The sequence below is a fragment of the Podarcis gaigeae genome, assembly GCF_964106915.1.
Source record: "Podarcis gaigeae genome assembly, chromosome: 5".
Lineage (NCBI taxonomy): Eukaryota > Metazoa > Chordata > Lepidosauria > Squamata > Lacertidae > Podarcis > Podarcis gaigeae.
In genome coordinates, this window is record NC_139681.1 from 95,349,940 (window position 1) to 95,375,875 (window position 25,936).

A 25,936-nucleotide genomic window follows, 5' to 3' on the forward strand; every position below is an offset into this window, starting at 1 on the left:
CTGGTCCTGATTTCCAACTGCTGCTCAGAGAGTCCCCGCTGGCCCCTTCCTCCTGGGGTTTTCCCCCTGGAGCCCCCCTTGCCCTGGCCATCGGCGCTCCCTTCTGTGAATCTTCCGATTCGCTGGAGAGGCTCGTGGAATGACTCTGGCCACTGTCACTGCCTCCACCCCACTCGGATTCCTCCTCCTCACTATCCATTTGCTCCCCCTCCTGTGTCTCTGCTCCTGAACCCCTGACACACGTGGTTTATATACTTACGTATGTGTGTTTACCTTGTTCAATTATCAACATTTATTCTATTTTTTAGACCTTGGAATTCCTATAACAATTGGTAATTTCTGAATGCACATTTTCAACTTTTGTGTGGTTTTATACTAATGCCCTTGTACGTAACACAGCAGCAGTGCCTGGAATGAACAAATTCAGATTACCTAGTACACCGAATTTATTTAAAAATATATGTTTATTTTGTATAATTTTTCATTTATTAGATTTTTATTTAGCCACTTTTTCTTGACCTTACTACACATGAAAGTAGTTTATAAAAATTCTGTGTGACCTGAATATGAATGAGGCTTCTCTCGCAATTGAACATTGGGGGATTTTTAATTAAATACAGTTTCAGTAAATGTAGTAAATGTGCTTGGTTGTGGCCATGACATTTACTGTTTTAACCCTTACTATTGTTTAAGCTGAAATATCATAGTTGTTAAGGGAAATAGATAAAACAATTGTTCATATTAGACTGAGTTAGAAATAAGTACCTTAATGAAAGTATCATCACGAAGCTTCACCCCAATCCGCCACACGCCTCCAATGAGAGGAAGCTGGAGAGGTCCAGGAGGATAGTGCCTATTTGACCAGAGCTGTTTCAGGAAGTGCAGAAGAACCACCAGCAGAACAATAAAAAATGCCCCTATTTCCATCTTCCTCTTGCTTTCTCTTTCTCTTTCTCCTGAATACTTTCTAGGATTCCTGGTTAAGTTCAACACTCTTTCTCTAAGGAGATCTTGCTTTCCTCAGAGAAATCAACATTCCTCTCGCTTTATATACTCTCTTATTAAAAAGGAATAAGTGTTCTGACACCATGTCCAAGCAGCCTTGATGTGATCCCAAGTCATGTGCTACAGTCAAAAACTATAATCATTTTTCATGTGTCACTCAGATGAGAGGAAGTCTGATTAATATAAATTGCAATTAGAATTTTGGCTAGTGTAAGACTGATTTGTGCCAGAAACAATGGGAAAATATGTACCATACATTCATGAAATAAAATTACATATTGAAAAGGCCCGGTGCAAATGCCCATGGGAAGCCCTCAGCCAGGACCTCATGGCAATAGCCCTTAAGATAGCTATTAATGATAAATTAGAATCATAGAATCATAGAGTTGGAAGAGACCACAAGGGCCATCGAGTCCAACCCCCTGCCAAGCAGGAAACACCATCAGAGCACTCCTGACATATGGTTGTCAAGCCTCTGCTTAAAGACCTCCAAAGAAGGAGACTCCACCACACTCCTTGGCAGCAAATTCCACTGTCGAACAGCTCTAACTGTCAGGAAGTTCTCCCTAATGTTTAGGTGGAATCTTCTTTCTTGTAGTTTGGAACCATTGCTCTGTGTCCGCTTCTCTGGAGCAGCAGAAAACAACCTTTCTCCCTCCTCTATGTGGCATCCTTTTATATATTTGAACATGGCTATCATATCACCCCTTAACCTCCTCTTCTCCAGGCTAAACATGCCCAGCTCCCTTAGCCGTTCCTCATAAGGCATCGTTTCCAGGCCTTTGACCATTTTGGTTGCCCTCCTCTGGACACGTTCCAGTTTGTCAGTGTCCTTCTTGAACTGTGGTGCCCAGAACTGGACACAGTACTCCAGGTGAGGTCTGACCAGAGCAGAATACAGTGGCACTATTACTTCCCTTGATCTATATGCTATAGTCCTATTGATGCAGCCCAGAATTGCATTGGCTTTTTTAGCTGCCGTGTCACACTGTTGGCTCATGTCAAGTTTGTGGTCAACCAAGACTCCTAGATCATTTCACATGTACTGCTCTCAAGGCAGGTGTCACCCATCTTGTATTTGTGCCTCTCATATTTTTCCCCCCAAGTGCAATACTTTACATTGCTCCCTGTTAAAATTCATCTTGTTTGTTTTGGCCCAGTTCTCTAATCTGTCAAGGTCGTTTTGCAGTGTGATCCTGTCCTCTGGGGTGTTAGCCACCCCTCCCAGTTTGGTGTCATCTGCAAATTTGATCAGGATGCCCTTGAGTCCATCATCCAAGTCGTTGATAAAGATGTTGAATAAGACTGGGCCCAAGACAGAACCCTGTGGCACCCCACTAGTCACTCTTCTCCATCCAGGATGAAGAGGAACCATTGATGAGCACCCTTTGGGTTCGGTCAGTCAGCCAGTTACAAATCCACTGAGTGGTAGCATAGTCAAGACCGCATTTTACCAGCTTCTTTACAAGATATCATGAGGCACCTTGTCAAATGCCTTGCTGAAATCAAGGTAGGCTATATCCACTGCGTTCCCTTCATCTACCAGGTTTGTAATTCTGTCAAAAAATGAGATCAGGTTCGTCTGACATGACTTATTTTTCAGAAATCCATGCTGACTATTGGTGATCACAGCATTCCTTTCTAGGTGCTCACAGACTGTTTGCTTAATGATCTGCTCCAGAATCTTCCCTGGTATTGATGTCAGACTGACTGGGCGGTAATTATTTGGGTCATCAACATTGGTTAGGACCAGATCTAAAATGGCTGTTCCTCTTGTTGCTTCTCCCACTTTCTGGACAATGAAGTTGTCTGCAAGGCCAGTGAGGAATCTGTTTGACCTTATGCTCTTGGCTGAGTTTGACATCCAACAAATATCCGGGTAATTGAAGTCCCCATTACTACTATCTCCCTTCCTTTTGCATGCTTGGCCATCTGTTTCAGGAAGGCATCATCTATGTCCTCCGTTTGGCTTGGGGATCTATAGTAAACTCCCACAATGAGGTCCCTGTTATTCTTCTCTCCCTTAATTTTGACCCAAATGCTCTCACTTTGGCTTTGAGGTTCTAAATCTTGGATCTCTTCACAGGTATACACATCACTGACATATAATGCCACTCCTCCTCCTTTCTTGTCTGGTCTGTTTCTCTGAAATAGATTGTATCCCTCCATTATTACATTCCAATCGTGGGACTTATCCCACCAGGTTTCAGTGATGCCTATTATGTCATATTTAGTTTGCTGTACCAAGAGCTCAAGCTCATCTTGTTTATTTCCCATGCTTTGTGCATTGGTGTACAGACATTGAGTCCATTAATCATTCCCCCGTGTCTCTTATTTAAGGATTTTTTTCCTCATGCTATTAAGGTAATTAACACATGCTATTAAGGTAAGACGGGAAATATGCAGGAGACACGGAAGGTGTTTGTAGAATGTGTGCTGCTAAAACAGAAAGGGGTCAAACTATCACAAGAGGTGTTGAAATTTTGGGAGGTTGGATAGTTACAATGGAATGGTCTTGGGGGTAGGGTGCACATTTTTATTCTTATTTCTTTATTATCACTTTGTCAAAATAAATTATTATTATTATTATTGCTATTACTGTTATTAAGTCAGTAGTGCAAATGAGAAAAGCTTACTAGCAGCACTTCACATAGATGGAGGTAGCTTTTCCAAGGCCTGTACTTGTGAGTGTCTGGCTGATATATCTAGCTATGCTATCAAAACCTTCATTGATCCCTGGCAAAGGGACTTCTGACCATAACACATATGCTTGACTCACGCCCTTTCTGGTTCATTAAGTTCAAGTGAGGACCAATACAACATTTCTGCAGCATTAAACTATGGAATTTACTCCCAGAAGATGTAGTGATTCCAATCAACTTGGATGGCTCAGAAAGAGAATCAGATAGGTTCAGGGAACTGCCATCGCAGCTAGCGGAGGAGGCGAGGCTCCACAATTACACTATCAGTGGGTACAAACCACAATGGCTATGTTCTGCCTACACTGTGGCTATGGATATCACTTTCTGGAAATTGTAAGTGAGGAGAGTGCTATTGCATTCAGTTTCCTGTTTGGAGGCTTCCCACAGACATCTGGAGGACTAGACGGGTCCTATCTTGCCTGGTCCAGCAGAGTTCCTCTTATGCCTTCGTACTTTTATTAAGAAACAGCAAAAATAAATGTGCAAGCAACTGACACCTTCACATGGCCAACAGCATGCTGCCATCTGGTTTGAATATTGTGAGGTGGGTTTTACACTAAAAGGGAAAAAGTGTCTGTTTTAAGCAATGACAGAAGTTTGATTAAAGTAGGACTAGAGGGACACTGAGAGGAAAATGATGCTCTTAAAAAAAATCAGAGGTTTGCATTGCCACGGGGAACAGCACAGAGTTTATAAGGATGGGGATGTGTTGTAGTCCCAAGCAAAGGCTCTTGATTGAGTTCTTTCACTCCTTCTGGCAGCTGGAAGCTGAATGTTCTCAGCAGGCTGGTCAGGAAGATGAAGATTTCGATCTTTGCCAGCTGTATTCCCAAACAAATGCGAGCTCCTGAAGAGGAGACATGGGAAAGTCAGCAACTGAGTAATAATTTACATTTCAGTGTCAATTACTTCACAGCTATAAAACATGCTATACTGTATAATACTTTGCAGAACTAGACATAGTTAGGAAAGTGAAATAATCAAGAAGAAGAAGAATTTATACCCTGCCCATATGTCTGGGTTTCCCCAGCCACTCTGGGCAGCATCCAACCGAATATTAAAAACATGATATAGCATTAAACATTAGAAACTTCCCCAAAAAGGGCTTCCTTCAGATGTCTCCTAAAACTATTATAGTTGCTTATTTCCTTGACATCTGCTGGAAGGGCGTTCCACAGGGCAGGCATCACTGCCAAGAAGGCCCTCTGCCTGGTTCCCTGTAACCTCACATCTTGCAGTGTGGGATCTGCAAGAAGGCCCTTGGAGCTGGACCTCAGTGTCCGGACTGAAGGATGGGGGTGAGGACGCTCCTTCAGGTATACTGGGCCAAGACCCTTTAGGGCTTTAAAGGTCAGCACCAACACTCGGAAACAGAGTGGGAGCCAATGTAGGTCTTTCAGGACCAGTGTTATATGGTCTTGGCAGCCAGTCCCAGTCACCAGTCTGGCTGCCGCATTCTGGATTAATTGCAGTTTCCGAGTCACCTTCAAATGTAGCCCCACGTAGAGCGCATTGCAGTAGTCCAAGGGGGAGATAACTAGAGCATGCACCACTCTGGTGAGACAGTCTGTGGGCTGGTAGGGTCCAGGAGTCCTCCACACCCACCCGCCCCCTGTCCCCCAAGAACAGTACTTCTGTCTTGTCACGGTTCAACCTCAATCTGCAGACTCAATTCTGAGTATAGTTTCATAGCAGGCTAAATTATATTCCATGAAAAGAGGTGGGGGAGCTTTAGCCTTGTCACCTGAAAAGAAATTGGATGCCTCCAGCAGTGACGTGTGACAGGGAGCAACCCTGGTGCTGGCAGTGTTACCTCTCTCAGGGACAGGACAATGGGGTGGCAAGTGTGAAGTGTGAACCCCATAAGGGTTTGGGTACCTGTGAGTCCAAAATCAGCCACCCAGAAATTCCCTAAGTTATCAACAGCCTTGCCCCATCCTGCTGACCAGCAGTGCCACTCCTGCCAAGGGGATATTGCATCCATTCTGCCCTACTCTCTTGCTGCTGCTGATGTCATTTCTTGGAAGCCAACCAATAAGCATGTCTATAGACCACAACTCAGCTTGGACTTTTGCATTCACCTGCACCAAATGGCAGATATTCTTCTCTGTCCACAAATTGTCCATTCTTGTCCAAGAAATGATTTGGGTTGAACTCTGCAGGAGTCTCCCATCGTGTTGGATCAAGAAGAACAGAGCGCAGATCAAAAAGAACGGCAGTCCCCTGCAAAGAAGAAAGAATTAACTTGGAATGCATTCAGATCAACACATTCCAGGATTCTCCCTCAAAGTCCCAGGACGAAACTTTGCAGAGTTCAAGCTGAATGGAGTTTTGGGGGGACAGGTGGGTATTTAACAATGGCCATATTCATCCTCAACTTCTTTCTATTTAAAAAAATATTTCTATACAGAAACACAGGAGGGCCTCCCCCAACACCTGTTTCAGAAAGGCCTCGCTGAGACCTTTGGCCACTGCATGCTCCTCTGAGGTGCCACATGGCCCCAGGAATAGCACTAGTGAAACATGTCTGCAGGTGGAACTCCTGTTTTAGACTACACAGGAAGTTCCTGCATGCTGGGGGCATCTCTGAATATGCAACCTACTCATAGACTCTTGGGATACAGGCGTGCAGTTGTATCACTCATCTTTACCTTGGGAAAGAGAAAACCACGCATCTTCACATCCTTTGTACATTGCCTAGGAGCCCCCATAAATAAGGCATATTTAAAGCGCTGCATTTCATGAATCACAGCATTGGTGTAGGGCAGTTTCTTCTTATCTTGATAGCAGATTGTGTGAGAAGAACCTAAAGCATCTTCTATTTCCTTGTGGACTTTATCTGAAGAAAATTACGGAAACAAAAGTTTTATTTTGAATATATAAACTTCATTCTCCCCCCAGTACTTGGCATGGACAGTGTTAAAGGGCTAGAGCGGTAGCCAGAAGATCAAATGGAAAAAAGATAATCCAACGTTTGTTTTGTTTAAAGGGAACTGCATAACAAGGAAGATTAGGAGCCTCACCAATTGTTGGGATGGATCTACACACAGGGGGGGGGGGGACTGGGACCACTATAAATAATTCAGTAATTAAATCGTTATAACTAAAGAAAGAAAAAGCTATGTAAAAATTGCATAGAAATTTCTTTTAGTCTCTGGCGCCATCTGGTGTTGCATATTTATAATGCATTCAAAACTTTTCTGTCTAATGTAGCTGAGTTCTTGGCAGTGGAGAGGGGGCGCACCACTCCGGGTACCATCCTGAAGGGGGCGATATTTGGCACGGGGCCCCTCACCCCCGTGACTCCCAAGCCAACGCTGACACAAGCGGTACAGTATCGGCAAGCACCGGCTCCCTGCCTGCCTCCCCAGCTCTTTGCAAGGCGGGTCAGGTCCTGCTCTCCCTTCCCGTCTATGTCCCGTCCTTAAAGGCTCCTGCAGGGGTGTAGCTGCAGCTTCCCACCACCACCACCATCAAGTCCAGAGCGTCTTTGCAGGGCTTGCTTTTGGTTTCCCCACAGCCCTCATTTAAAAGCCTGCCACGCGCAGTCCAAAGTCTTTGCTGCTTTTGTTGGAGGATTCAATGAACTTTAAATCATCCCGTGAGTTTTACTTGGCAAACTGGGGGGGGGGGGGAACCTTGGGAGTTTTCTTCTTTTGACTTTGCGCTCCGGTACTCTAGGGGTGGTGGTGGAAATGAATAGCTGAGAGGAAGGGCATCCAAGGATTTCCTGTGTTTACTCCTGAGTAAGCAAACTTTGGATACAACCCAGTAAGCTTTGCTAATAGGAGAGGAAAATACATATTCCCCCACAATGCAGTTTTAGCAGTTTCTGTTGTGTCCCTAGGCTCATTCTCTCCTGTTGTCGTCTTCTGCTTATTTTTTTAAGCACCAACCACTTGTTTTCTGGAACACGCTGTACTCCCTTCATCACTGAGTTGCCCTTTTGAGTTAATTCTCTAGTCCTGTGATGGCATGTGTGCATGTGACAAGAAGAGAATTGTACATGTTTCCATGCTACATTCACACATTATGCTTCCTGCTGTTTCATTCATGCATGTCTTTCAAACTAAGATTGAATGGCGCTTTTTTCCATTGCCAGATGAGAACGACACTTTTCAGAAAGCTTTTCACTGTGACTCCAGAAACACTTTATGGACAGTGGATTTGGCCCCTATTGGATCTGATGTGATATTATAGATTGCTGAGAGAGAGAGAAGATGGTGGTCCAGGGCTCCTGTCCATCGCTCTGAGCATGGGCATAGCCAGGGGGGCAGTGCCCCCCCCAGATACACAAAAATCATTTTAAAGCCAGTAGCACATGTGAAAAGGTTCTAGGCGTCCTGGGCCACAAGTTCAACATGAGTCGTGAAGCTCTAAAGTCTGGCGCCCGTTAGCAACCAATTTCTCCAACCAAATAGAGAAGATTGGATAACCGTGAGTAAAAAAGGATTTTAATTTGGACTATTAATTGATTTGAAACGGATTCAAATTACGGAGGTCAATCCCTTTCTGCTGAAGTAAAAGAGAAAGCAGTTAAGGCTGACCGAAGCTGCAACTTTAAAAGACTTGTTAAAACTTCCAAGGAATCATTTTAAGCCCCTCTTTCTGCAGGGGGAGGGGGGGAGAATTTGATTGAATTGAGACCCTGCATGAGATACATTTGACAGTGGAATAGACTCTTGCTTTTTGGAAGCGGACCACCCAGCGGAGAGTGGATACATTCAACTTTCATTTTGCTCTTAAGGGATTACAAGGTAGCTGCTGCTGTCTGAGCTTGCTGTAATAGTACACAGTGTTTCTCTTACCCTCCTTGAATTGGATATAAGTGCCCAATTTAATTTTGGATGGTTTCTAAAAGAATAAGAGTAAAAAGAATAAGACTTTGAAAGGGGGAGCTTGGTAATTCTAAACTCAATTGAGATGAAGAACCTAATATTAAAAACTAGCTATCATAAAAAACTGATAATTGATGACAGACCAATTATTGTACTCAAAGAAATACCAGTCAGGCTTTTACATAAAAGGGAAGGATACAGACAGATTACCGGGGTTCTGAGGAGAAATAATATACAATATAGATGGGAATTCCCGGAAGGGATTGCCTTCTTCTTTAAAGACAAAAGATTTAAACTGACAGACACCAATGAGGTGGAAAAATTTCTGAGAAGGTATGAGAAAGAACTTGGCAAGGTAGAGGATAGGATAAGAGATAGAGAGGGAGCAAAGGAGGAAATAAAAAAGAGAAAGAGGGAGAGGAAGGAAAAACATGAGAGACAGGAGGGAAACAAAACGGGGGAGGCGGAGGAAGAGGAAATAGGAAAGGAGGAGGGAGTGGCGGGGAGTGAGGAGGAGGAAGAGGAAAACTATTCGGGGAACGGGAATCTAGAGACATAAACTTGAAAATTTTAACGGATTAAACAGAATTTTGTGTTAACGATGTCATTAAATGTTATAACTTGGAATGTAAACGGTTTGAATGAAAAATCAAAAAGGAATAAAATAGAGAAAGTTGTGAGGAATAAAAATTATGATGTGATTTGCTGGCAAGAGACACATGTAGCTAAAAAACACAAACATATATTGATAAACAAAAGGTTAGGAGTAGAATTTATCAATTCGGATGTAAATAAAAAAAGAGGGCTGGTGATTTATGTGAAAGAGAAATGGGAGCCCAAAATAATTTGTAAGGATACGGAAGGAAGGATTCTGGGGGTCCAAATTAACTACCAAGGGGAAAAATTTAACGTAGTGACTGTGTATGCACCCAACACAAACAAAGCGGAATTTTCCCAAAAACTGGAACAAGTGTTACTAGAACTAGAAAATCACAAATTAATTCTGCTTGGAGACTTGAATGGAGTCCCCGTACCAGAGTTGGATAGAAATGAGAAAAAGAGGAAAGGGAACCAAGGGAAACTCCCAAAATCTTTCGACAATCTTAAAGTGAATTTAGACTTAATAGATATTTGGAGATATAAAAACCCAAGAATGAAACAATTCACGCACTTCTCAGAACCTCATCAAAGCTGGGGTAGAATTGATCAGATATGGATTTCAAGAGAACTATTGATAAGAACAATGAAATGTGAAATCCAACCCAGAACCCTCTCGGACCACAACCCAATCGTATTGGAAATAAAAGGTAAAACAATAGGCCCATATAGATGGAGAATGAATGAATATCTATTCGAAATTGATGAAATAATAGAAAAGGCAAAAAACACCCTGAAAGAATATTTCGACACAAACTTGAATAAAGAAACAAAAATCGATATAGTTTGGGATGCGAGCAAGGCGGTACTAAGAGGATTTTTAATCCAACAGAATAAATATAGGAAAAAACTAAGAGAATCAAAGAAAGACGAAATACTTAAACAATTAAGAGACTGCGAGGAGAAACTAATAGCAGATCCAAGGGATGAGAAGACCAAACAAATTGTTAAAGTGTTACAGATAGAATATTCGACATTAATAAACCAAGAAGTAGAATGGAGAATTAAGTCAATGAAGCAAAAATATTTTGAATCTGCTAATAAAACGGGGCGTTTACTGGCATGGCAATTAAGAAAAAGGAAAAACCAGAATATAATTAACAAAATCAAAATAGAAGAGGAAATAATAGAAGACCCCGGTAAAATAGAGGAAAAATTCTTACAATTTTATGAAAATCTTTACAAAAAGGAAGAGGAAGACGCTGTAGAAATAGAAAAGTATTTGGGAAGGAATAAGAAGGAGCAACTGACGGACGACGAAAAAACATATTTAAATAAATCAATAACAATAGACAAGGTTAAGGAAGCAATTAAAAAATGAAGCCAGGGAAAGCACCAGGACCGGACGGCCTGTCACAAAAATACTATAAAGTTTTAGAAGAACATCTGGCTCCGGTCCTTCGTGATGTAATGAACAATACCCTACAAGGAGGAGGGATACCTAACTCTTGGAAGGAAGCCTATATAACGCTAATCCCCAAACCAGAGTCGGATAAATTAGATATTAGAAATTATAGACCGATTTCACTACTCAATAATGACTATAAGATCTTTGCGGAAATAATGGCCAGCAGGCTCAAAAAATATCTATCAAAAGCTATCCATAAAGACCAAGCTGGATTTCTACCAAATAGATATCTAAAAGATAATGTAAGACATATAGTGAACGTCATCGAGTACTTGGAATTTAAGAGTGATACCCCTGCAGCCTTAATTTTTATTGATGCCGAAAAGGCATTTGACAATGTATCTTGGTGTTTCCTACTAAAGTGCATGCAGGGAGTCGGAATGGAGGGGCCATTTATGGAAGGCATAAGGGCAATTTACTCGGGACAGAAAGCCAAGATGATTATTAACAACAACTTAACTAACTCGTTTGAGATCACGAAGGGCACAAGACAGGGTTGCCCCCTGTCTCCCCTCTTGTTTATTATGATGTTAGAAACAATCACAAATAATATAAGGGAAACCCCGGAAATAAAAGGAATTAGTATTGGAGAGAAAGAATACAAACTAAAAGCCTACGCAGATGATTTGGTAGTAACATTAAGAGACCCAGTAGAGCATTTGGATAAACTTATGGAGTTGCTGGAAGAATTTGGGAAGCTGGCTGGCTTTAAACTGAATAAAGCTAAAACCAAGATGTTAACAAAAAATATATCGGAAGATCAAAGAAACCAGATTGAGCAAAAAACGGGAATCAAAGTAGTGAAAAAGGTGAAGTATTTAGGCATTTGGATTACTACGAAAAATATAAATTTAGTGGAAGATAATTATATAAAGACCTGGAAGGAAATAAAAAAGGATTTGGAGATCTGGAGCCGGTTAAAGCTTTCATGGTCAGGGAGGATGGCAGTAATCAAGATGAGCATCCTTCCAAGGCTGCTGTTCTTATTCCAAAACATCCCGGTAATTAGGGGAACGAAGTTGTTTAGGGACTGGCAGAAAACCCTGTCCAGATTTATTTGGCAGGGAAAAAGAGCAAGAATTAAATTCAAATTGCTTACAGACCGAAAAGATAGAGGAGGGTTCGCAGTTCCAAACCTGAAATTGTACTATGAGGCCGCATGTTTGTGTTGGATTAGGGATTGGATTGTGTTGAAAAATACTGACCTGTTGGACCTGGAGGGATTCGATGATAGATTTGGCTGGCACGTGTACCTGTGGCAGGGTAAGGAGAGGGTACATAAAGGATTTACCAACCATGTTTTTAGGGGAGTGCTATTCGAGGTATGGAACAGAAATAAGAGACTTTTGGAAAAAGATACCCCTTGGTGGCTATCGCCAATTGATATTATTACAACTAAAAAAACCAACATGGAAGGGCAAAGATGGACTTATGAGGAAATATTGATAAGATCAGATAAAGGGTGGAGACTCAAACCCTATGAGGAAATAAAAGACAAATTAACGACCTGGCTACAATACTATCAGATTAATGCGGTATGGACTGAGCATAAAAAAATAGGGATGAGCGAGAGAAAGTCCAGATATCAGGCGGAAATAATAGAAGGGGAGTCAAAACTCCTATCTAAAATGTATAAATTACTACTGGATTGGGACACCAAGGACGAAGAAGTGAAGGAAGTTATGACCAAGTGGGCCATGGACCTTGGATATAACTTAGAATTTGAAAGATGGGAGAAACTCTGGAACAAGGACATGAAATTCACAGCATGTGTTGGACTTCGAGAAAATTTACAAAAAATGATGTACAGGTGGTATATAACCCCTGTGAAATTGGAAAAAATGTTTAAGTCCGGGGACAAGATTTGCTGGAAGTGTAAATCAAAAGAGGGTGACTTCTTCCACATGTGGTGGACATGTGGAGAAGTGAAGAGGTTTTGGGGACTTGTCTATGATGAACTAAAAAAGATCCTGAAATATACCTTTCCCTAAAAAACCCGAGGCTTTTCTCCTGGGAATGGTTGGGGAGGAGATAAGGCGAGAAGACCAAACCATGTTCCAATATGCAATGGCAGCAGCCAGGTTACTCTTAGCGCAAAACTGGAAAACCCCTATTATCCCAACTATTAAAGAATGGCAATCCAAGCTACTTGAATACATGGAGCTAGCAATGATGACACAGAAGATCAGGCATCAGAAAACTGTTAAATTTATTAACGATTGGAATAAATTCCTTACATATATAGAAAAAAAATAGGAAATATCAAAATTACAGTAGGTACAATATAAAATCTGAGAGGTACTGATTTAGATGGTAATAAGAAACCGCAGAGATATAAGGTTAAAATAGAGCTCAAACCGTGATGGAGGGAAGTCTTTTAATGTAAGTGGTATGTGTTTATTTATGTTACATGTGTGTTGTTTTGTTTGTTTTGTTTTGTTGTTTAATTTGTGGTGAAAATTAATAAAAAGAAAGAAAGAAAGGGGGAGCTGCTGAGTTGTCTGCTGCTGCCTGTGTACTAAAAATCTTGTTGACTGACTGTGACTGTGACCTTGATACTTTGGAATAGTTATGGCTTGTGCTGCGGATAATCCTGGGGAAAGTAAGATTGAAGATAGAAGAGGCTCCAAAGCACCAACTTTTGAAGAGGCGGTGATGCAAATGCTAACAGAAATAAGAACAGATGTCAGAGGAACCCAGCAGAATGTACAGGAGCTTAAACAAGAATTTGTAGATTTGAAAAAAGGTATTCAAGAGGTCAAGGAAGAGGTTGCTGGTCACGAAACAAGATTGAAGGAATTGGAAACAGTGAGAGGGCCTGATATGGAGAGGACCCAACAGGATGTGCTTAATGTAATTGCTTTCTTACAGATGGAGGAATGGGAAAATCAACTGAGAGTGAGAGGCGCCCCTCAATTGGAACAAGCTAATCTTGGCTAATTGAGGAATTTGCAGCGTGCTGGGATTTGGAAAAAGACAAGCTAAATTCTTGGATTGAAAGGGCCTATAGGTTTGGGCCTAAGAAAGACTCAAAATTGTACATGACTGTGTAGTGGTTTTCAAGATAAAGAAACAGAGGGACAATATTTTGAGTCTGCACTATGATAAAAGCCTGAAGAATAAAGACAAGCCAATTCTTTTGTTCAAGGAGATTCCAAAACATTATTTGAACTTAAGGCATAATTCCACAGATTTGTCTGGAACTCTGAGAAGGAAGAACATTTTCTTCAGGTGGGAGTTTCCAGAGGGCCTCTTTGTCAAATTTCAAAGAAGGAAACAAAGAATTAGGACCGTTAAAGAAAAAACAAGGTTATGGGGGAAAACGTTAAGGATCTCAGATTGGAAAGCTCACAGGCACCAGGGGCAGGTGCAGGAGCTCCCTAATAGTACAGTGGTGCCCCGCAAGACGAATGCCTCGCAAGACGGAAAACCCGCTAGACGAAAGGGTTTTCCGTTTTGGAGGTGCTTCGCAAAACGAATTTCCTATGGGCTTGCTTCGCAAGACGAAAATGTCTTGCGAGTTCCTGCGGGTTTTTTCCCCTTCCCCCCCTTTTTTCCAAGCCGCTAAGCCGCTTAACAGCTGATCTGCTAAGCCCGCTAAGCCGCTAATAGCGCTAATCCGCTAAGGCGCTAATGGGCTTGCTTCGCAAGACGAAAAAACCGCAAGACAAAGAGACTCGCGGAACCGATTCTTTTGGTCTTGCGAGGCACCACTGTACAAGATGGCACTGAGAATTTACTCCTGGAATGTTAATGGTTTGAACTCACGTCCAAAAAGAAACCAAGTTTATCATGTGTTAGCAAAACAGAATTTGGACATAATTTGTCTGAAATAAACTCATGTTACTAGACTGCATAGAAAAGTCCTTCAGAATAAGAGACTTGGTCAGGAATTTATTTCATCTGACAAAGTGAAGAAAACAGGAGTGGTTTTCTATGTAAAAGAAAAATGGAATCCTAAAATGATGTTTAAAGATATATTGCAGTAGAAATTAATGCACAAGGTGAAAAATATCTGTTGTTGGGAATTTATGCACCAAATGATGGCAAAGCAGAATTTTTTAAGAACCTGGAAACAAGACCTCTGGACAATCTGGATTACAAATTGGTTCTGATGGGGGACCTGAATGGAGTGGCATCCACACTGATGGATAGAACACAGAGTCAGAACGTAATGAATGCTGGCAGATCACCAAAGGCTTTTTTTAACATGGTGGATAAATTTGATCTGTCAGACATATGGAGAGTGAGAAATCCAACAGAGAAAGACTTCACATTCTAGTCAGATGGAAATCAATCGTTTTCACGAAGTGATTATTTATGGATATCCAGAGACTTTGTTCCCAGAGTAAGTAAAAACTGAAATATGTCCAAAGACTTGCTCTGATCATAATGCAGTGTTTTTGGAAATGAAAATATTTCTGCAGGGATCCTACAGATGGAGAGTGAATGGTGATTTGTTGAGGAATGAACAGACGAAGGGGAAGGCCCAAAAGATTCTAAAGGATTACTTTGAGACAAATATGAATTCTGAGGTGGAAACAAGAGTCGTTTGGGATGCAAGTAAAGTGATGATGAGAGGATTCCTCATACAACAAAATTTGATTTAAGAAAAAGATACAGAAGGAGAAAAAAGATAATGTCCTGTCTCAATTAAAAGATAAAGAGAAGAATTTGAGATCCAACCCCAAGAATCAGCAGGTCCAAAAAGAAATTAAAGCTTTACAGATTCAGTACTATCATGTCCCATTAAACTTTAATTAGTTTAATGCTAAGTAAATGTCCAGTGCGCTTCCATCGTCACAAGTCCCATTACAGCAGAGCATTTCGCGCAGCGGTTTAAGAAGGGCAGGAGAGGCAGTATCTTTTCAAAGAGGAATCTTGGAGCAAGCGGTTTGGAACTCAAAGAAAAGGTTTATTTACAAAAGAAAAAAAAACCCTGGCGACGAACCACACATATCAGCAAACATGCCAAAGGGAACAAACACACGGGTGACTGACTATACAAACTCACATTCCTGGAAGCTTAATGACTTCCAGCTGCTCAGTGATTAGAGCGTCTTGCTACCTCTTAACCCTTTGGTAGCAACATATCAGATTATAAACCAGGAAATAGAATGGAAAATAAGGATGATGAGACAAAGGAATTTTTAATCTGCAAATAAATGTGGAAAATTGCTTGCTTGGCAGCTAAAACAGAGACAGAAACAAAGTACCATCACTAATATTGTATCAGAGGGAAAGTCTGTGGAGATCCCTGCAGAGATAAGAAGACATTTTCAGAAATATTATAAACAGCTGTACAAAAATGGAAAAGAAGATAAAGAAAAAATTAAGCAATTTATAAAAGTAAATGGACTGCAAAAAAATTACAAGACAAGAGGTTGAGAAGGCAATAAATCAGATGCAGCTTGGCAAAGCCCCAGGCCCAGATGGTTTGTCAGCAAAGTATTATAAGACTTTGAAAGACTGGCTTCTTTAGCCGCTGATAGACGTAAGCTGATGACAAGTTCAACATGTGTCAACAGTATGATGCAACAGCAAAAAAGGCCAATGCTATTCTAGGCTGCATCAGCAGAAGTGTTGTTGTTGTTTTTGTTAATTGAATTTATATACCGCCCTATACCTGGGTGTCTCAGGGTAGTTCATGGAATAAGAAGTATAGGGAAGTCATAGTCCTACTCTCTTCTGCCTAGATCAGACCACACTTGGAGTCCTTTGTCCAGTTCTGGGCACCCCAGTTTAAAAAGGAAATTTACACATTGGAACGTGCGCAGAGGAAGGCAACCAAAATGAAGGGTCTAGAAACCAAGCCTTATAAGGAACAGTTGAGGGAGCTGCGTAGGTTTAGCCTAAAAGAGAGGAGAGATGATAGCCATCTTCAAATACAGTGGTACCTCGGGTTACAGATGCTTCAGATTGTAGACGCTTCAGGTTACGGATTCTGCTAACCCAGAAATAGTACCTCAGGTTAAGAACTTTGCTTCAGGATGAGAACAGAAATCAGGTGGCGGTGGCAACGCGGCAGCAGCTGGAGGCCCCATTAGCTAAAGTGGTGCCTCAGGTTAAGAACAGTTTCAGGTTAAGAACGGACCTCCAGAACGAATTAAGTTCTTAACCCAAGGTACCACTGTACTTTAAGGGCCATCACATGGAAGATGGAGCAAGCTTGTTTTCTCCTGCTCCGGAGGGTAGGACTCGAACCCATGGTTTCAAGTTACAAGAAAAGAGATTCCACTAAACATCAGGAAGAACTTTCTGACAGCAAGAGATGTTAGACAGTGGAACAGTCTTCCTCTAGAGTTGGTGGGCTCTCCTTCCTTGGAGGTTTTTGAGCAGAGGCTGGATGTCAATCATTTTCACGAAGGGATTATTTATGGATATCTGTCATGGATGCTTTAGTTGAGATTCTTGCATTGCAGGGGTTGGACTAGAAGACCCTACGGTCTAGTCTGTGGCTGAGGCATTGCTTTTGGTAACATAGGGAGTTGCCTCATGCCTAGGGGTGTCCAGCTTTCTTGGGGAGGGTGGCTCTCATTGACAGATTTCAATTTCAATGTTGGTGGGGTTGACAAAAAAAAAATCTCTGCACCGGGTACCTCTTGACCTTGCTACGCCCCTGGTTCTTGGTATGGCATGAGAATGTTCTCTCAACGTCCAAAGCATTCAGAGAGAAAGGAAGAAGTAACCCTGAATTTCATGTTGTTGATACATTATAAAAACTGAATGTGCTTCGTAAGGAAGAATGAATCTGGTAACATGAAAGGGAGAAGGGGATATGTATGGTCCTGGCTGAATATTGGGAGGGGGTATATTAAGGATAACATTTTAAAGTTTCACAGGCATAAGGTTCACCCTTCTCCAGTACTTAGTAGGGATAGTGTTAAAGGGGACAGAGCAGTAGCAGGAAGATTGGGGTGTTTTTCCTTAAAGGAGCAGCATAACAAGACAAAGAGTCTTCAATAATGCTTCAGAGGACTGTGCAGTTTGAAGAGAATGCTCGGGTTAAAGAACATTATATAATTACCATTATTATTCAGAGTGTTGAGAACGCAAAAAGGAAGACAAACAAGTTGCATTGGAGGAAATATGATTTGAAACTATGATTGATGATTATATGGTTAGATAAAGAAAGAATAACTCAACTTAAATGTCAGGAGACTGCCATCGGAACAGGGGAGGGTTAGGATTAGGCAGGGGCACCGCTGGGATACAGGGAGCCGCCAAGCTTCTGAGGAGCAGTTCCTTGTCCACAGGTGGGGAAAGCCACACCTCCAGCTGAGAAGAGAGGGAAAGGGCCAGCCAAGAGAGGAAAGGGCTCAAGGATGCTGCTGAGAGCCCAAGCGCCTCACTTAGCCCAGCTGGCCAGGAGGCACACACGCTACTTGTCACCCAGCTTGCGCAGAGGGGTGAAACGCAAGGAGGGGAGGAGGAGGCTTGGGATGCCAAAGCTCTTAAGTTGGGGGAGAAGCCGGAAGGGGCCACTCCCGGATTCTGCAAGTGAGTAAGATGGACATAAACTTTTTAGATGTGCACTGTAAATAGATTGCACAATAAAACCTGTAAAAGACAGGTTGGAGTCCTGCCTGCTTACTCACGAGCAACCAGCACCAGCACCTGACATTAAATAACTGAAGAAATGTTATAGTTAAATGAAAATCTAAGCAGGAATATAAATATGCACAGCCAGTGGAAATTGAGGAAAGGATGGAAGAGTAACAGAAATGAGGGGAAAGTATATTATAGTTTTTTTTCTCTCGTTCCTTTGCTGCTAACATCTTGAACGGGGAGTGGGAGATAATCAACTTTTACATTTGTTGTAAATTTGAATTAATTTGCTATCAGTTTCTTAAAATTTCTGGAAAATCAATAACAATTAATTGACACAAGAATTACAGTCCACTCTAGAGATCAAAGGAAGCCTTACAGAGGTCTCCCTCTCTCACCTTGGATATCTGGATGACTTGCCAGGAGGAGAAGCGCCCATTTCAGAGAAATGGTGGTTGTGTCTGTCCCTGCTACAAAGAGCCAGAAAATACTAAAAGCCATGTTTTCTTCATCATAGGTGGACTCTGGGTCGTTTTTGCTCTGATTTTGAAAACGGGGAAAGTGGGACTTCCGGAGGCGGCGCGAAACAGCAATGGCGGTCCTCTTCGCGCTGTGAAGAGGGGCTCCGCGAAAAAGGGTCGTCCGCTGCGGCAAAGCGGAGACCCATCAAGAAAAACCGCAGGCAGAGCGAGCCTGCGGCCGTGGGACTCGGCGGGCACCTGGAGCCCCCCCAGAAGCGGGGAAGGAGCCTCGTAAGAGGCTCCGGAACGTGAAAGGGGGAGCGGCGCTGTGAGTTCATCGCTCTTTTCGTGGAAGCAAAGCCGCGCTGCTGCTGCTGATGAGCGCTGACCTTTCTTCTTGAAATTATCGGAATTGGAGCAACATACCCGTGAGTAAGGGACCTAAATTTTTAACTTAAATTGAAGAAATTCGGCTGAAAACGGGAGGCGAGTAACAGGAAGTCCGCCTCCCGACTCTGCTAATTAGACCAAAGCAAGGGCTCGGAAACGAGCTGAAGTATCTAAAAAGGGACTGTAAAAGTAGAAGAAAGGGTGCATTGATAGACTCTGCATTTTGAAGATAAAAGGGAAAGAACTGTGTGATTTATAGACTTTTATTTTTTGGAACTACCCTCCTATCTCTGGGCTAAACGGGGTTGAAAGAGATAACCCCGTCATCGGGCTGCCAGTGCATAGAAAAAGAACTGTCAAACTGCTGTCAAACTGACGACATTGTTGCAGAGATTGAAATTGTTGCATAGACTGAGACATTAACATTAAACATTGTTGCATGGACCTATATTGATACCTTGTGGCTGGATTTTAAGAGATCAGAAGTTCTGGAAACCTTCCTTTTGTGTTTGGGAACTACAAAACTTAACGTGGGGAATAGAGGAACTTCAATGGCGGAAAATAGTTCCTTTCTTTTTTGAAACTTTGAAATACTCCCCCTATAGGACTGTGGAAGTATAGTGGCATGGGAATTGAGCTTTATTGAAACTTTTTGTGGTTTAATTTGTTTATACTTGGGACTTGTCTTTCCCATGGGACAAAAGAACATCTGACCTTGAACAGAGGCAGGTGTGGAATGAGCGGCACAGGGAGAACAAGAGCAGCTAAAGCCAAAGATAAAGAAAAAGAGAAAAAATCTGGGCAACTTTTGCAAACAACTTTAACTCATCACCGCAGATCATCTGTCCCAACTGTGCTGACAGCACAGGAGGTGGAACTAGTGCAGCCTGCTGCAGAAGATATGGCAACTGGAGGATCTGAAACAGTTTTGAAACAAATTTTGGAACAATTGGCAGTTTTAAATCAAAAAGTGGACAATCAAACATCAAAGATTGACCAAGCTACATCCTCTATTGGCAAATTAACCGAACAGGTTTCGCAGCACACTCAGGCAATTGAGAAATTGCAAGGAGCTACGGCAGAAAACTACAAATTAGCTGTGGAAGCCAATCAAAAAGCAGAACAGGCGAACTTAAAGGTTGATGAAATTAAAGGAGAAGTAAGACCTTTGAAAAGGCAGGTAGGGGAACAACAAGCCTACCTGTCATTGGTTGAATTGAAAAGTAAAGAAAGTAATCTCAGGATAAGGGCTATCCCGGAACTGGAGCAAAATAATCTAGAGGGATTTTTGACACTTTTGTTCTCCAAATTCTGGGGAATTGAGGAAGAAAAGGACTTTAAAATCGTGACAGCCTTTAGACTGGGAAAATCAGTAAAGAAAGACAAGCCCAGAGACTGCTTAGTTGCTCTAAGATCAAGAGAAGAAAGGGATAAGATATTAGGCCTACATTTTAAGAAATCTTTGGAGATAGAAGGCAAAAGGGCCGAAATTTACAGAGATATACCCAAATATCTCTTGGAACTTAGGACTACTTATATAGATCTGACCAAATTGTTGAGACACAACGGAATTCCTTATAGGTGGGAGTTTCCACAAGGACTTTCATTTACTTACAAAGGAAGGAAAATAAAGATTAAATCACCTGAAGACCAGCAGAAGTTCCTACACGACCACGAGGAGGACCTGCAAAAAGGAGCTGCAGCATCTTGGCCTCCACCACCACCGGGACCACCTCCAAGAGTTATACCACCTGGATCAGGACCAGCACTACCTCCTCCGGGATAGGGGGGAAGCTTAGATACCCCATTGTAGAACCCGTCAACATTATGTTTGCAGACTGGGAAAGGTTATGGAACACCGGTTTGAAATTTACGGCATGCACTGCCTTGAAGGAAAATATTATGAAAATGGTATACCGGTGGTACATGACCCCAAATGTTGGAAATGTGGAGAGGCGGAAGGGACATTCTTTCATCTCTGGTGGACCTGCCCGAAAGTGAAGGCCTTCTGGGAAATGATCCATAATGAACTAAAAAAGGTACTGAGATTTACCCTACCTAAGAAACCAGAGGCCTTCCTTCTGGGCATGGTGGACCAGAGAGTGCTTAAGAAGGACAGAACCTTTTTCATGTATGCTACCACAGCAGCAAGGATCCTGATTGAAAATATTGGAAGACACAAGATTTACCCACGCTGGAGGAATGGCAATCGCAGTTGATGGACTATATGGAATTGGCTGAAATGACTGGCAGAATCCGAGACGTGGGAGAAGAAACAATTGAGGAGGACTGGGAAAAGTTTAAGGACTATTTGAAAAAACACTATAAGCTGTATGAATGTTAAAAAATGCACCTTTCAGGAAACTCTAGCTTCAGCAAATTTAAGTTAATGAAATGAAAATTAAGACACAAGAATTTAGAGGTAAAATAATGAAACAACTTTATTGTGTTTAATACAAAGTATATAAGAATTGGGTTACAGTAAAATTGAAATTAGGGAACATGATAAAATGGAAGTTACAAGAAGTTTTGAAATCAGTTAACAAATTGCTGATGCTTTATAAGACAGGGAACGCAGGGTTCGGAGGATGTGGGGAAGTCCTATAGATTGGATGGAAAAAGAATATGGAAATTTGTTATTCTTCTATTCTATTTTCTTATAACCATTCTTTATTCTTTTTCTGTATTTCTGTATTTCTAAAAAGCAATAAAAAATATTTTTTTTTAAAAAAAAAAAGGAAGGGACAGGGAGTCCGCGGAATTGACTTCCGAGGAAACGGATTCTAGAGGGGAAATAAGTGGACCGTCTTCGAAATTAGGCCAGGCGGAGAATACTAAGCTGTATTCCCATTAAACATCAAAGAAAGCACATAGATTCTATTCTATTCTATTCTATTCTATTCTATTCTATTCTCAGCCCATTAAAACCGAATAAATTTAAAAAAAAAAATGAAAACGGGGAAAGTGTCATGTCATTTACATGCATTACAATCTGTCCATCAGCACTTATTTTATCTTAACCCCCCCCCCTGCTCCTATTAGGATACCACCAACACATGCTCCCTGAGGGGTGAGGTGTCCTCTTACACTGCCTGAGGAGAAATAGGAAGGTGCCACCTCCACTGCCCTGCTGTCAGTGCCTCAGCCTGCCTCATGTGTGGGCCGGCCCTGTGCTTCGTAGCTGGTTGTGACAAGAGACCCATGCACACATTCCTGTGTACACAGTGGTAGCTGCTGGTGCTGCATTTGAGAATCTGTGGGTTAGGATAATAATCCAACACTGGCAGGGGATGAGGGATCCAAAAGAATCTCTCTGGCAGCAAATAATCAAAATGTGCATTACTTACCACTAAACATATTTACAGTACCGTTCTTTAGTCACCAGAGAGTGTTCAAAGATTGTTCCAAGGAGGCAAGATGAAAAAATATTTTGACCTTTCTAGTGTAGGAATAAATGAGGTAGGAGTTTGAAGTCATATTTAGTTTAGGAACATTTTCTTCAGGATTTGTTTCGCCCCCTGCTGATGAAAGTGAGGAGTGATGTTTCCTCTTGCAATGCATTGTAATGTATAATGAAACATCTGCCACAATACACTTGGTGAGTTGGCCATTCATACTATTTGGGCATTCTTACTGTTTGGGCACCACAGGCAACATTTCTCCACTAGTGGCTGGCTAGGATGCCTCCTGTTGGCATTCCACTGCCCAAGGCAGCTGCCTCAGCTTACCTCATGGGTGGGTCGGCCCTGTGCTTCTTAGCTGGTTGTGACAAAAGATCCATGCACACATTCTTGTGTACACAGTGGTGGCTGCTGGTGCTGCATTTGAGAATCTGTGGGTTGGGGTAATAATCCAACACTGGCAGGTGATGAGGGATCCAAAAGAATCTCTCTGGCAGCAGATATTCAGAACTTACAGGGTTAAGATGTTCTGAGTGACGCCTCACATTCTGACGTGAGGTTTGGAAGGTGGGAGGAGTTTTTCCTTACTGTTCTGTGTGTCTTCGAGAGAGACAGCAGCCATAGCCATGAGTGCTAGAAGTCCGGGAGAGTCTATCTGAGAAATGCTGAGTTGTAAATATTCTGCTGCAATAAAGGACTGATAAATAAACACACAAACGCTTCGTGTGTTTGCATGGATCTGAAGCAACAGCCTTTCCGCTGTGTTTTACTCTGCAAGGCGAAACCGGAGAGACGCAGATCGGCGCAGCTTGGCTGAGGAGCGTGCCGGACCGCTATAAACTGCAGCTAATTGGGGTCGTAAACCAATTAGTCAAGCTTAATTATCTAAGAGGTTATGGACCTAATTACCGCTTGTAAAACTGTTGCTGAGTCTGCCGGTATGCTTTGAAGTCAGCTGGGACGTCGCTACCGAAAGCGGAGGTCTGCGTTCTGAGGCAAAGCAGCTGGCTGGAAGACACTGATTTTGCCTGACGCTGAGAAGCAGAGGAGCTGAGAGCTGAGAGCAGCTGACTTCCGGTGCAGCGCGATCTTGTTGCAAGCGGGGATTTTTCCGTGAGGGAAATCCCGGGCTATTTTGGAGGAAAAAGGGGTGCTACAGGGCGCGGTGGCCCCCAGTATAAGCACTGGTGGGAGTCCAGAGGGTCAGGATCCCAGCGGACCAGGAGTGGCCAGCCCGGCCGTCAGGTAGCTTCGAAAAGAAGTGAGGAGAACGGCGGAGCGGTGTCGCGGGTCCAGGGAAGCCATTACTTACCTCCAGATAGCGAAGCCCCGAGCTTGCCAAGGAAGCGCTACGCTCTCAAATTAGAAGAAATCCGGTACTGAATGAGCTGAAATTTGAAGTTATAAAATCAAGGAAGTCCCGGAGCAAAAAGGAGAAGTTGCGGAGCTCAGCTGGCTGCCGAAGTCAACTCCGACGCAGCGTTCTTTGCAGAGCGGGGAAAAGTGAAAGTGAGTCGCCCCAGCGGAGAAAGTTTTTTTCCCCCTGGTCGGAACTTTGTTAAAACGTTATTTATACAGTTACAGTAAAAGGGGGAACAGAAGACTAATTGTTTCTAGCTGAAGTCCAGGGTGAACTGAGGGCGTTAGAGATAAAAAAAGATCGCTTCCTTGTCCGTACTCAGTAATAAGAAGGCAGCGAAACGGAAGAGAAGGTTCCGACGCCATTGCAGATACTGCATGCGTCACGTACAGACACCTCAGCGGAGCACCTTTGAACAAGTCTGAGCAACATTATTTGGCGGATGTAATCTGTTCTACTATTTTTTTGTTGTTTTTTTCTACTTGGGGTTTTTTCCTTTTTTCCATTCCTGTTTGGGGAGTTTAAGTGTGCGAACTCGGGGGGGGGGGGGAGACTGACGGGGACGTATATCTATCGTCGTCTCCCTTTTCCTCTCCTTAGTGGGAGTAAAGCTGTACAAGTATAGACGAAGACCTAGAGGACTTTTTTTTTCTCCTTCCTTTTTTTTTCTCTACTCCCATTCACTACTTTATATAGACGGGGACTTTTCTCCCAGACGGAGTATCGTGCTGTATGCAGACTTTCATGGCTGTTTAGCAGGTACTCAAGCAGCATCTTCTGAAGTGATAACAGGACTATTTTATTCTAGAAGGGAAGAGGGTCTGGAAACACCCTCCCTTTACCCCCCTCAAACTGAACTTGGTGAACTAGTTGTTAAATTGTTATTTCAAATATATACCTCCCTCCGCGTTTGATAAGATCTTATTAAGAGAACATTACCATAAAAGGACTAGCCTGAGTGGAGGCAAGAAGACTACAAAGCGGACCTTTATATGAATTTCTGACGATATATATATAAGTTAAACAAGTTATAAGGTTTACTTAAAATCAAAATAATTGTAAAACTGTCAATAACTGTGAAATAATTGTGAAAGGGTCAAATTGATAAACTTTGGGGAAAGGGTTGAGTGCAGAAGGTTAGGCAGAGATTTGCTGGTGTGGGGAGAGTATTATTGAGACTGAGACAAAATGTCAAACCCAACAAAGAAAGGAGCTGAGGGGGGGATACCTGTAGAGAGGAAAGGATCTAAACAAGAGACAGACTTTAAGGCAGAAATTCTAAGAATGTTTGCGGAAATTAAGCAGAGCGAAAAGAATCTAGAGGCTAAATTAGAGCAAGTAGACAACAAAATTGGAAAAATGGATAAAAAAACTGACGAAACAGTAAACGAACTGAAAGGGCAAATAAAAGAAGTGCTTAGAAGGACTCAATTGGTAGAGGAGGGATTGAAGAAGACTAGACTAGAAATGAAAGATGTTAAACGGGAAGAAGAGAAATTAAAAACAGAAATGATGGAATTAAACAAAGCGCAGGAAGAGATGAAGGATGTCATAGCGATGAACGAACTTCGGATGAGGGAAGTAAATTTAAGACTTAGAGCGGTGCCGGAGACGCAGGGGGAAAATATTAAAGATAAACTGATAACAGAACTGGCAAAATGGCTGGAGCTACCTACAGGAGAGATGGCAAAGGCGGTCCAAAATGCATTTAGAATGAAAGCGAAAACAACTAAAGCAAAAAGACTTACAGGGGACTGCCTGATCACATTCAAGGACAGAGAGATGAGAAATTGGATCCTGCAGAGGAATAGAGAAAAAAGATTGAATATGGACGGGAACTTCATAATCATCTTTAAAGATATACCGATTAGATTGCTTAAACGAAGAGAGTCCTATAAAGTGTTGGCCCAGACATTAAAGAGAAATAATATCGAATTTAGGTGGGAATTCCCAGAAGGAATGTCATTTATGTATAGAGGCAAGAGACATAGATTGACAAATCCAGAGGATACTGGGAAATTTCTGAGGAAATATAAAGAACTGAAGGTGGATCCGGAGGAAATTAAAGGAGCAGAGGGAAGAACACCAGGACAACTTAAACCAGAGGAGGCGGAAGGGGAGAGCAGAAAGGAATTGGACGAAGAGGAAGACGAAGAGGAAAAAGAG

General features: G+C 42.2%; 2 protein-coding genes and 1 long non-coding RNA gene across 3 annotated transcripts in view; 1 reads left to right on the plus strand and 2 right to left on the minus strand.

Annotated features, from left to right (window-relative positions):
* Positions 1-1,015, minus strand: part of LOC310844916 (cytochrome P450 2J2-like) — a 37,874-nt gene extending 36,859 nt beyond the window's left edge. The window contains exon 1 of the mRNA XM_083739662.1: positions 766-1,015. Coding sequence (XP_083595788.1) covers positions 766-927 — 162 coding nt within the window. The 5' untranslated portion in view covers positions 928-1,015. The remainder of the gene's footprint in view (positions 1-765) is intronic.
* Positions 1-25,936, plus strand: part of LOC310845136 — a 60,449-nt gene that overhangs the window by 27,341 nt on the left and 7,172 nt on the right. The window contains exon 2 of the long non-coding RNA XR_014564501.1: positions 22,397-22,659. This is a non-coding gene — a long non-coding RNA (uncharacterized lncRNA). The remainder of the gene's footprint in view (positions 1-22,396; positions 22,660-25,936) is intronic.
* Positions 4,070-25,936, minus strand: part of LOC310844906 (cytochrome P450 2J5-like) — a 36,631-nt gene continuing 14,764 nt past the window's right edge. The window contains exons 6-9 of the mRNA XM_083739653.1: positions 18,557-18,698; positions 6,359-6,546; positions 5,789-5,930; positions 4,070-4,554 (exon numbers count right to left, since the gene is read on the minus strand). Coding sequence (XP_083595779.1) covers positions 4,361-4,554; positions 5,789-5,930; positions 6,359-6,546; positions 18,557-18,698 — 666 coding nt within the window. The 3' untranslated portion in view covers positions 4,070-4,360. The remainder of the gene's footprint in view (positions 4,555-5,788; positions 5,931-6,358; positions 6,547-18,556; positions 18,699-25,936) is intronic.